The sequence below is a fragment of the Taudactylus pleione genome, unplaced genomic scaffold (genome assembly GCF_031769625.1).
Source record: "Taudactylus pleione unplaced genomic scaffold, aTauple2 ptg000309l, whole genome shotgun sequence".
NCBI lineage: Eukaryota > Metazoa > Chordata > Amphibia > Anura > Myobatrachidae > Taudactylus > Taudactylus pleione.
The window spans coordinates 11834780-11847900 of NW_028284710.1; the positions used below are offsets into that span (position 1 = coordinate 11834780).

A 13121-nucleotide genomic window follows, 5' to 3' on the forward strand; every position below is an offset into this window, starting at 1 on the left:
GAGATAACTGAGCTCCCGACACACTCACTAAATTTTTTTTTCCCGAGGTTACTCATGCAAGTACTCTAGTGGGATAACATTGTACTAAGAAGTGTGCACGTCAGCTGTTAGATGGAGAAGACCAAACACGAGACACACCTTCGAGAAATGAAGCTTTCTGTGAGTTAATTTGTGCACGTACTTTATTGGGATAACACTGTACTAAGTAGTTTGCACGTCAGCCGCTAGATGGAGATGACCAAACGCGAGACACACTAACTCACAGAAAGCTTAGTTTCTCGAAGTTATTTGTGCACGCGCTCTATTGGGATAAGATTGTACTAAGTAGTGTGCAAATCAGCCGCTAGATGGAGATGACCAAACGTGAGTCACTAACTCACAAAAAGCTTAGTTTCCTGAGGCTACTTGTGCACGCACTGTAGTGGGATAACATCGTACATTAAATAGTGTGCACGTGAGCCGCTAGATAGAGATGACTGAGCTCCCGACACACTCACTAAAAGCTTTTTTTCCCGAGGTTACTCATGCAAGTACTCTAGTGGGATAACATTGCACGAAGTATTGTGCACGTCAGCTGTTAGATGGAGATGACCAAATGCGAGACACACTTACTCAAAGAAAGCTTACTATCGCGAGGTAATTTATGCACATGCACTATTGGTATAACATTGTACTAAGTAGTGTGCACGTCAGCCGGTAGATGGAGATTACTGAACCCGCGGCACACTAACTCATAGAAAGCTTAGTTTCCCAAGGTTACTCATGCACGTGCTCTAGTGGGATAACATTGTACTAAGTAGTGTGCACGCCAGCCGCTAGATGGAGATGACCAAACACGAGACCCACAACTTCGAGAAATGAAGCTTTCTGTGAGTTAATTTGTGCACGTGCTTTATAGGGATAACATTATACTAAGTAGTTTGCACGTCAGCCGCTAGATGGAGATGACCAAACGCGAGACACACTAACTCACAGAAAGTTTAGTTTCTCGAGGTTATTTGTGCACGCGCTCTATTCGGATAACATTGTACGAAGTAGTGTGCACGTCAGCCACTAGATGTAGATGACCAAATGCGAGACACACTAACTCACAGAAAGCTTACTTTCCCGAGGTTACTTGGGCACAAGCTCAAGTGGAATAACACTGTACTAAGTAGTGTGCACGTCAGCCGCTAGATGGAGATGACCAAACGCGAGACACTAACTCACAGAAAGCTTAGTTTCCCGAGGTTACTTGTGCACACGCTCTATTGGGATAACATTGTACTAAGTAGTGTGCACGCCAGCCGCTAGATGGAGATGACCAAATGTGAGACACACTAACTCACAGAAAGCTAAGTTTCTCTAAGTTATTTGTGCACGCACTCTATTGGGATAACATTGTACATTAAGTAGTGTGCACGTCAGCCGCTAGATGGAGATGACCAAACGCAAGACACTAACTCACAGAAAGCTTAGTTTCCCGAGGTTACTTGTGCACGCACTGTAGTGGGATAACATCGTACATCAAATAGTGTGCATGTCAGCCACTAGATGGAGTTGACCAAATGCGAGATACTAACTCACAGAAAGCTTAGTTTCCAGAGGTTACTTGTGCACACGCTCTAGTGAGATAACATCGTACTAAGTAGTGTGCACGTCAGCCGCTAGATAGAGATGACTGAACCCACGACACACTAATTCACAGAAAGCTTAGTTTCCCGGGGTTACTCGTGCACATGCTCTAGTGGGATAACATTGTACTAAGTAGTGTGCACCTCAGCCGCTAGATGGAGATGACCAAACGCGAGACACACTACCTCATAGAAAGCTTAGCTTACCAAGGTTACTCGTGCACGTGCTCTATTGGGATAACATTGTACATTAAGTAGTGTGCACGTCAGCCGCTAGATGGAGATGACCAAACGCAATACACTAACTCACAGAAAGCTTAGTTTCCCGAGGTTACTTGTGCACGCACTGTAGTGGGATAACATCGTACATCAAATAGTGTGCATGTCAGCCGCTAGATGGAGATGACCAAACGCAAGACACTAACTTACAGAAAGCTTAGTTTCCCGAGGTTACTTTTGCACACACTGTAGTGGGATAACATCGTACATCAAATAGTGTGCATGTCAGCCACTAGATGGAGATGATCAAATGCGAGAGACACTAACTCACAGAAAGCTTAGTTTCCCGGGGTTACTCGTGCACGTGCTCTAGTGGGATAATATTGTACTAAGTAGTGTGCACGTCAGCTGTTAGATGGAGATGACCAAATGCGAGACACACTAACTCACAGAAAGCTTAGTTTCTCTAGGTAATTCATGCACATGCTCTATTGGGATAACATTGTACTAAGTAGTGTGCACTTCAGCCGCTAGATAGAGATGACTGAACCCGCGACACACTAACTCACAGATTATTTTCCGAGGTTACTTGTGCAAGTGCTCTAGTGGGATAACATTGTACTAAGTAGTGTGCACGTCAGCCGCTAGATGGAGATGACCAAATGCAAGACACACTAACTCACAGAAAGCCTAGTTTCCCGAGGTTACTTGTGCAAGCACTCTAGTGGGATAACATTGTACTAAGTAGTGTACATGTCAGCCGCTAGATAGAGATTACTGAACCTGTGACACACTAACTCACAGAAAGGTTAGTTTCCCGAGGTTAATCGTGCACGTGCTCTATTGGGATAACATTGTACTAACTAGTTTGCACATCAGCCGCTAGATGGATGACCAAACGCGAGACACACTAACTCATGGAAAGCTTAGTTTCCCGAGGTTTCTTGTGCACGTGCTCTAGTGGGTTAACATTGCACTAAGTAGTGTGCCCGTCAGCCGCTAGATGGAGATGACTAAATGCGAGACCCTAACTCACAGAAAGCTTAGTTTCTTGAAGTTATTTGTGCACGCGCTCCATTGGGATAACATTGTACTAAGTAGTGTGCACGTCAGCCGCTAGTTGGAGATGACCAAACGCGAGACACACTAACTCACAGAAAGCTTAGTTTCTTGAAGTTATTTGTGCACGCGCTCCATTGGGATAACATTGTACTAAGTAGTGTGCACGTCAGCCGCTAGTTGGAGATGACCAACCGCGAGACACTAACTCATAGAAAGCTTAGTTTCCCGAGGTTACTTGTGCACGCACTCTAGTGGGATAACATTGTACATTAAATACTGTGCACGTCAGCCACTAGATGGAGATGACCAAACGCGAGACACTAACTCAGGGGTCTTCGAACTTGGCCCTCCAGATGCTGTGGAACTACACATCCCAGCATGCACTGCACATAGTTTTAGCATGCTGTTATATCAAAAAGGTGGCAGTGCATGCTGGGATGTGTAGTTCCACAGCAGCTGGAGGGCCAAGTTTGAAGACCCCTGCACTAACTCATAGAAAGCTTAGTTTCCAGAGGTTACTTGTGCACGCATTCTAGTGGGATAACATTGTACATTAAATAGTGTGCAAATCAGCCGCTAGATGGAGATGACCAAATGCGAGACACTAACTCACAGAAAGCTCAGTTTCCCAAGGTTACTTGTGCACACGCTCTATTGGGATAACATTGTACTAAGTAGTGTGCACGTCAGCCGCTAATAGTAGATGATCAAACGCGAGACACTAACTCACAGAAAGCTTAGATTTCCGAGGTAACTTGTGCACACGCTCTAGTGGGATAACATCGTACATTAAATAGTGTGCATGTCAGCCGCTAGATAGAGATAACTGAGCTCCCGACACACTCACTAAATGCTTTTTTTCCCGAGGTTACTCATGCAAGTACTCTAGTGGGATAACATTGTACTAAGAAGTGTGCACGTCAGCTGTTAGATGGAGATGACCAAACACGAGACACACTAACTCACAGAAAGCTTAGTTTCCCAAGGTTACTTGTGCACGCGCTCTATTGGGATAACATTGTACTAAGTAGTGTGCAAATCAGCCGCTAGATGGAGATGACCAAACGCGAGACACACTAACTCATAGAAAACTTTGTTTCCCAAGGTTACTCGTGCACGTGCTCTAGTGGGATGACATTGTACTAAGTAGTGTGCACGCCAGCCGCTAGATGGAGATGACCAAACACGAGACACACAACTTCGAGAAATGAAGCTGTGAGTTAATTTGTGCACTTCCTTTATTGGGATAATATTATACCAAGTAGCTTGCACGTCAGCCGCTAGATGGAGATGACCAAACGCGAGACACACTAACTCACAGAAAGTTTAGTTTCTCTAGATTATTTGTGCACGCGCTCTATTCGGATAACATTGTACTAAGTAGTGTGCACGTCAGCCGCTAGATGTAGATGACCAAATGCGAGACACACTAACTCACAGAAAGCTTACTTTCCCGAGGTTACTTGGGCACAAGCTCAAGTGGAATAACATTGTACTAAATAGTGTGCACGTCAGCCGCTAGATGGAGATGACCAAACGCGAGACACTAACTCACAGAAAGCTTAGTTTCCCGAGGTTACTTGTGCACACACTCTGTTGGGATAACATTGTACTAAGTAGTGTGCATGCCAGCCGCTAGATGGAGATGACCAAATGTGAGACACACTAACTCACAGAAAGCTTAGTTTCCCGAGGTTACTTGTGCAAACGCTCTAGTGAGATAACATCGTACTAAGTGTGCACGTCAGCCGCTAGATAGAGATGACTGAGCTCCCGACACACTCACATAAAGCTTTTTTTCCCGAGGTTACTCATGCAAGTACTCTAGTGGGATAACATTGTACTAAGTAGTGTGAACGTCACCTGTTAGATGGAGATGACCAAATGCGAGACACACTAACTCACAGAAAGCTTAGTTTCTCTAGGTAATTTATGCACATGCTCTATTGGGATAACATTGTACTAGGTAGTGTGCACGTCAGCTGTTAGATGGAGATGACCAAATGCAAGACACACTAACTCACAGAAAGCCTAGTTTCCCGAGGTTACTTGTGCAAGCACTCTAGTGGGATAACATTGTACTAAGTAGTGTACATGTCAGCCGCTAGATAGAGATTACTGAACCTGTGACACACTAACTCACAGAAAGCTTAGTTTCCCGAGGTTACTCGTGCACGTGCTCTAGTGGGATAACATTGTACTAAGTATTGTGCACGTCAGCTGCTAGATGGAGATGACCAAACGCCTGACACACTAACTCACAGAAAGCTTAGTTTCTCTAAGTTATTTGTGCAAGCACAATAGTGGGATAACATTGTACTAAGTAGTGTACATGTCAGCCGCTAGATAGAGATTACTGAACCTGTGACACACTAACTCACAGAAAGCTTAGTTTCACGAGGTTACTCGTGCACGTGCTCTAGTGGGATAACATTGTACATTAAATAGTGTGCACGTCAGCCGCTAGATGGAGATGACCAAATGCGAGACACTAACTCACAGAAAGCTTAGTTTTCCGTGATTACTTGTGCACACGCTCTAGTGGGATAACATCGCACTAAGTAGTGTGCACGTCAGCCGCTAGATAGAGATGACTGAGCTCCCGACACACTCACATAAAGCTTTGTTTCCCGAGGTTACACATGCAAGTACTCTAGTGGGATAACATTGTACTAAGTAGTGTGCAAGTCAGCTGTTAGATGGAGATGACCAAATGCAAGACACACTAACTCACAGAAAGCTTAGTTTCCCGAAGTTTCTTGTGCAAGCACTCTAGTGGGATAACAATGTACTAAGTAGTGTGCATGTCAGCCACTAGAAAGAGATGACTGAGCTCCCGACACACTCACATAAAGCTTAGTTTCCCAAGGTTACTCATGCACGTGCTCTAGTGGGATAATATTGTAATAAGTAGTGTGCACGTCAGCCGCTAGATGGAGATGACCAAACGCGAGACATACTAACTCATAGAAAGTTTAGTTTCCCGAGGTTAGTCGTGCACGTGCTCTAGTGGGATAACATTGTACTATGTAGTGTGTACGTCAGCGGCTAGATGGAGATGGCCAAACGTGAGACACACTAACTCACAGAAAGCTTATTTTCTCGAAGTTATTTCTGCACGCGCTCTATTGGGATAACATTGTACTAAGTAGTGTGCACGTCAGCCGCTATTTGGAGATGACCAAACGCGAGACACACTAACTCACAGCCGCTAGATGGAGATGATAAAACGCGAGACACACAACCTCGAGAAACAAAGCTTTCTGTGAGTTAATTTGTGTACGTGCTCTATTGGGATAACATTGTACTAAGTAGTGTGCACGTCAGCCGCTAGATGGAGATGACCATACGTGAGACACTAACTCAGAGAAAGTTTAGTTTCCCGAGGTTACTTGTGCACACGCTCTAGTGGGATAACATCGTACTAAGTAGTGTGCACTTCAGCCGCTAGATAGAGATGACTGAGCTCCCGACACACTCACATAAAGCTTTGTTTCGCGAGGTTACTCATGCAAGTACTCTAGTGGGATAACATTGTACTAAGTAGTGTGCACGTCAGCTGTTAGATGGAGATGACCAAATGCGAGACACACTAACTCACAGAAAGCTTAGTTTCTCGAGGTAATTTATGCACATGCTCTATTGGGATAACATTGTACTAAGTAGTGTGCACTTCAGCCGCTAGATAGAGATTACTGAACCCGCGACACACTAACTCATAGAAAGCTTAGTATCCCAAGGTTACTCGTGCACGTGCTCTATTGGGATAACATTGTACATTAAATAGATTGCACGTCAGCCGCTAGATGGAGATGACCAAACGCGAGACACACAACCTCGAGAGATGAAGCTTTCTGTGAGTTAATTTGTGCATGTGCTTTATTGGGATAACATTGTACTAAGGAGTTTGCACGTCAGCCGCTAGATGGAGATGACCAAACGCGAGACACACTAACTCACAGAAAGCTTAGTTTCCCGAGGTTACTTGTGCACGCACTCTGGTGGGATAACATTGTACATTAAATGGTGTGCACGTCAGCCGCTAGATGGAGATGACCAAACGCGAGACACTAACTCACAGAAAGCTGTTTCCCGAGGTTACTTGTGCATGCACTCTAGTGGGATAACATTGTACATTAAATAGTGTGCACGTCAGCCGCTAGATGGAGATGACCAAACGCGAGACACACTAACTCACAGAAAGCTTAGTTTCTCAAAGTTATTTGTGCACGCGCTCTATTGGGATAACATTGTACTAAGTATTGTGCATGTCAGCCGCTAGATGGAGATGACCAAACGCGAGACACACTAACTCATAGAAAGCTTAGTTTCTCTAAGTGATTTGTGCCTGTGCTCTATTGGGATAACATTGTACTAAGTAGTTTGCACGTCAGCCGCTAGATAGAGATGACTGAGCTCACGACACACTAACTCACATAAAGCTTTGTTTCCCGAGGTTACTCGTGCAAGTACTCTAGTGGGATAACATTGTACTAAGTAGTGTGCATGTCAGCCGCTAGATAGAGATGACTGAACCCGCGACAAACTAACCCACAGAAAGCTTAATTTCCCAAGGTTACTCGTGCACGTGTTCTATTGGGATAACATTGTACTAAGTAGTTTGCACGTCAGCCGCTAGATGGAGATGATAAAACGCGAGACACACAACCTTGAGAAACAAAGCTTTCTGTGAGTTAATTTGTGTACGTGCTCTATTAGGATAACATTGTACTAAGTAGTGTGCACGTCAGCCGCTAGATGGAGATGACCAAATGCGAGACACACTAACTCACAGAAAGCTTAGTTTCCTGAGGTTACTTGTGCACGCACTCTAGTGGGATAACATTGTACATTCAATAGTGTGCACGTCAGCCGCTAGATGGAGATGACCAAACGCAAGACACTAACTCACAGAAAGCTTCATTTCCTGAGGTTACACGTGCACGCGCACTATTGGGATAACACTGAACTAAGTAGTGTGCACGTCAGCCGTTAGATAGAGATTAACATCACTACTGTACATTACATGTACATAGGTTCCACCAATTTTTTTTTTACAAACTGACAGCTGACAGAATATAAGCTTTTAAGTGACAAACAGTAATGTGAATCTGATGTCTATGGTTTATGTACTTTAAGTTAATAGGTATATTACATTAGTACAGTATTTTCTCTATAGAGTCTTTATTGTAAAGTTTTTTTTAGTTGATTAATTTTTCTGTTTTTCTGGAAGCAATTTAAGAAAGCTTGATTGTAATTTTGTTTCAAGATCAAATCAATATTATTTTGATCTGTTGTCATGGGGCTCCTAAGAGGCGTAGGGCCTGTTTAGTAATCCAGCACTGATTAAGCCCAATCCTCTGCTCTGTAATAGTCCTATCCTCAGCACTGGGCAGTAGGGGATGACACTATGAGGGTATCAGTATCAGTAACAGTATCAGAAATGATAAATAGTATGAAATGATAGTAAAGACTGGCATTGGTGTCTGAGAGAATATTTCATTTGATGCGAATGCTTCATTTTCCGAAAATATCATTCGGAAGATGGCTTCCGTGGCAAAACGTGGGGGGAGGGTTGTCTGGAGCTTGGATGGGTGCTGCACAGGGGCTCCCAAGGCATTAATAAGCCTCTTTTTGTAATCACAGCCAAGTTTCACATAGCAGTGTAAGGTATATGAGAAAAATCTTATAAAACGCATGCTAGTCAGTTTATTGTGGATTAATATATTTATAAGGTGAGATGCATCAAAGCTTTTAAAGCCACGTATCCACTAGCAGATACCGACATGACAGTACGATTACAACATCGATTGATCGTTCTGTGTAGGGAGCGGGAGCACGCATCGCTGGTTATTTCCGACATAATAGTGCCCGATTTGTGCACGATTACTGTGCAATTGCACATTTACGATGTCGTAATCGTGCAATCGCTCAGTAACATCGCGTAGTGGATACGCGGCTTAAGAGTGGATAAATTGTCCATGGCAACCAATTAGCGTCCACTTATCATTTTATAGATTGTAATTGTTAAATGTTAGATAATATTTGATTTGTTGCTGTGGTCTAATTCTCCTCTTTAGAAGCTTTGATACATCTCTTCCTGGGGGATATTATTACTGGATCTGGGGGGCCCAGGAAATTGCTTTTTTTTGCTATGTCTAAAAACTGAAAGCATAAATATAGTTTAAAATTAAATACATAGTAAAGATCAATTATACTGGAGTTCAAACAAAATATTACATGTCATATTAATTGCTTGTAGGACGAAAAAAATATACTGATTGTGCAACTTACTTTATTGCTTCACACATGTCCAACCCCATTTTAACGCAGTTTTTGGCATGATTTGGCAGCGATATTGGCAGCCCAGAAACACAGTAGTAACAGTCACCTAATATTTTAATTCTCATACATTCATTTTCCTGTAAAGAAAACCATGACATTACACTATTTTATGTATATGAAATTCAAGTAAAGTTGGTAGCTATCTATCCTGTATGTTATAAATATGTTCTCATAATCATTTCATTTTTATTAAAATTAATTAGTTCTGTAGAAACCCCATCATTCTAATTTAGAAGCTTTTGTGTTTATTTTTGCTAATTAAATCCTGACCTATTATTTATTAATAAAATATACTTCCTAAAATAAAAATTTCGCCTAAAACAAAATAAAAATGGGCACATAGACAATCATAAAACCCCATTTCTGCAGATAAGACTCGAATGGCAACATAATTTTAAAAAATGTTTTTAAACATACCTCTCATTAATTCCAATTGCAAGACTTTTAGAACACATATATCAGAAAATAGGTACGGCTATGTGTGGTGTGGGTTTGATCATAGACATGGATAACTTTGTTGTACAAAAGAAACAGAGGCATGCACAAATCTTCAAGCAATTGGCCACATTTAAATGTAAGTATTTTTAATATCCTTTTAATTCATTGCTTCTGCCCCAATCACTGGCATAGCCTGCGGGGTGCAGGGGCAGCTACTGCTCTCCCCTGCTGGTGATTTTTTTAAAATGGAGCCTACCTGCCTGCAGCATTGGCTTGAATCCAGGTTAATCAACTACGAAGAGCACAGCAGGGGAGGTCCATGCAGCTCTCACAGACTGTCTGCAACAATCCTGGTGACCAGTTACATTGTGCCCCACCCACTGGGAGCAGTACACTCACTTTGACTGATCACTTATCCCTTCTCTTACAGGGGCTATGCAGGCTATTTCAATAGTGCACAGCCCCTACCTCTTGTATCATGGCCTTTCCTCCTAAAAAATTAAATGGAAAGGGGTGTAGAGCAGTGGCGGTTTTTACTTAGGGGCTGCAGCCCCCCAGTAAAATACGCCACCTCAGTGTAGTCCATGACTGCACTGGCTACACTGTGACTGGCAGTGTATAACTGAAGTGTAGAGGAGACAGCGAACTCCCTACTCTCCAACACAAGTATTGAAAAAAAATGTGTATATTTGCCCATATGCAGATGTTTGCACCTTACATTGCACCCGCCGCTATTCGTATGCTTGCTTTGGTACTAGTCTTCATTATCAGTGTGCATTTACGCCAGCACTAGAAAAGGTGCAAAAGATATTTTTAAAAATATATAGGTAATTATGCTTACATCCAACTCTGCATATCCTGCAGCTGTGTCAACACACCCTCACTCATCATTAAGTATATGAGGATGTCACAGTGTAGTACAGTTACGCTTCTTCAGTCATAAGGATGCATGCAATTGAAATTTAGGGCCTGATTCAGGTTGAATCCCAACTGTGATCGCGGCTGCAATTACGCATGCAGTCTCACTGCGAAGGTTTGCTAATCCACTGCGATTGCTATGCCGTCGCAGCACAACATAAGGACATCCAACGTACCTTACACACATCTGTAATACTTAGCAAGACTGCGAAAAACATTGGTAACATCGAGTACAATCGGAAATTCACAGACACTTGCACAAGGTCAGACCTTACTCAGAAATTGCTAATCTTCCGGTACGCAGTGAAAGCACAAGCTGCATATGCCATCGCAGTGGATAATTTATGCACGCCCCTGCAATGGCGTTCAAAGCCACTCAAAGGCACACTTGCAATGGCGTTCAAAGGCACACCTGCGTTTCGCCGATCACCCCCGTCACCTACCTTCCTGTCAATCACTCTGTGATGGGTCTGCGTAATTACTGCCGATAGCGTGCATACTCGCAATTGCGATCCAACCTGAATCAGGCCCTGAAGCCACAAAAGATATGCTACATAACAGGTGTATGTTTAACTCAGCATCAGGACCATGAAGTACAGGCAAAGATAAAACAATGATTTCTATAATTACTAAGCGAGTTTGTATACTGTAGATAGTTTTGGTTAGTATAAATTCTTTTTTCTTTAACAAATGCTAATTAACTCCATAAATGGTATTTATTTCTACATTTCAATAACATAAATCTATATTTTAAAAATACTTACTTTTGCAATTTGATCAAACTTTCCAAATAACTCATTAAGCATGTGCACTAGTTCTCCTGGAGAGCAGTCACTGGCTAACCGAGTGAATCCAACAATATCAGCATACAAGATACTACAAAACACAAAAAGGAAATATTACCTACAGAAACATGGATAAAGAATTATAGTGATTTAAATGATAGATACAATCTCTCCCTGAATGTCAGGGAGACTCTCTGATACAGTGGTGATTCATCGATGGTGAATGTTTACATACATATAAGTTTTTTTTTTTTTTTTTTATGGTAGTGTTTTTACCATTCGATAATGGCATTCCAATGTTTGCCACCATCAAATGGTAATGATCCAATGTTGTTCCGATGGTTAGCTTACAAACATAAAGCACCATGGCACACTGACAGTGCGTGCTGTTCGTGTGGCTTGCGCGACCAGGCAGCTTCACACTCATAGTGTGCTGTGGCTGGGAGAGCCAGGAAGCAGGAACACAGGGCCCAATTCAGACCCGGTTGCAAGGCTGCGTTTGCACGCAGCCTGACAATGTTTGAAATATGCGCATGCGTACAAGACGCAGTGCACGCACGTGTATCAGTCACTACGATCGGGAAGCATTCGCAATTAGTACACAGACACTCCGCAAGCATGAGTGACAGGACATGCCGTTTGTGGGTGGTGACAGGGGGTGGTTGATGGTAACGGGGGTGTGGTGCAGACGCAGGCGTGTCTGTGCATTGGAATGCCATTTCAGGGACATGCATAATTAAGACGCATTGTCAGCATACATGTCACATGGCTGCATTAAACACAGTAGCATTCGCAGGGTAGGTCAACCACAAGTAGGGCGTATGGGTCCGATGTCAGACAATGTTACTGATTGTTTAATACACTTCCTGGAGATGATGTATGTTACTAAGGGAAAGTGGGCGTCTTCTGTCAGGCTGGTGGGCATCTAATTTCATAACGCGAACGCAGGGCAAAACATGGGAGTGCACTAGCACAGGCGTGGCTTGGCGTTTTTACACCAACTTAAGGGTGTGAGTAATTAACACGTACCGTCAACATATGCGTCATACAAGAGAAATAGAGGCAGCGGAGATCGCAGTGCTTGTGGTAGCCTAGAGACTATCTTAAGCACTGTGTGGTGGTTCTATGTCACCTGATGGTACCAGTGTTTTCATACACTTCCTGGAGATGACGTCTGAAAGTGGCTGTCGTTACTCCTGGCTGGTGGGCATCTAACTTCACCCGGCGATCGCTAGTTCACACATAAGAGGCATCCTCATACCTATTCCATATTTTCGTTCTTTATGGCAGTGAATGAGCGCAGCCTAGCGAACGAGTCTGAATGAGCTCCACAGTCCCAGACAGCCCAGGTCTTCTTCCTCCCAGACTCTGGGAGACACATTGCCCTATCAGAAGCTGGGGCAGGGTCTGCAAAATGTAGTACCTGGGCTGCTCTGTTATGTAGCTGTCAGTCACTAGCGGGGATGGTGTTTTCCTATCCTGCTCTGCCCCCACCAGTGACAGTCCAACTCCACATACTCTGGCGCGGCCATGCTGGGGGGTATTGAACATGCACAAATTCGGCTAACTGCTCATGCACACACCTTTGCAATGCATTTACCATTGAATGCTTGTGATGCAATGGTTAACTACCATCACAACATTCAATGGTGGAAGCCCATCCCACCATTCAATGATGGGCTACCAATGTCCATCCCTACTAGCAATTTTCTTGAAGCTGGGCAGTATCCAGATGGAAGAT

The 13121-nt window shown here is 43.3% G+C and overlaps 1 protein-coding gene across 1 annotated transcript in view; it reads right to left on the reverse strand.

Annotated features, from left to right (window-relative positions):
* Positions 1-13121, reverse strand: part of ADCY2 (adenylate cyclase 2) — a 1382785-nt gene that overhangs the window by 602921 nt on the left and 766743 nt on the right. Inside the window, exons 6-7 of the mRNA XM_088442287.1 lie at positions 11360-11471; positions 9189-9316 (exon numbers count right to left, since the gene is read on the reverse strand). Of these exons, the coding sequence (XP_088298413.1) occupies positions 9189-9316; positions 11360-11471 (240 nt within the window). The remainder of the gene's footprint in view (positions 1-9188; positions 9317-11359; positions 11472-13121) is intronic.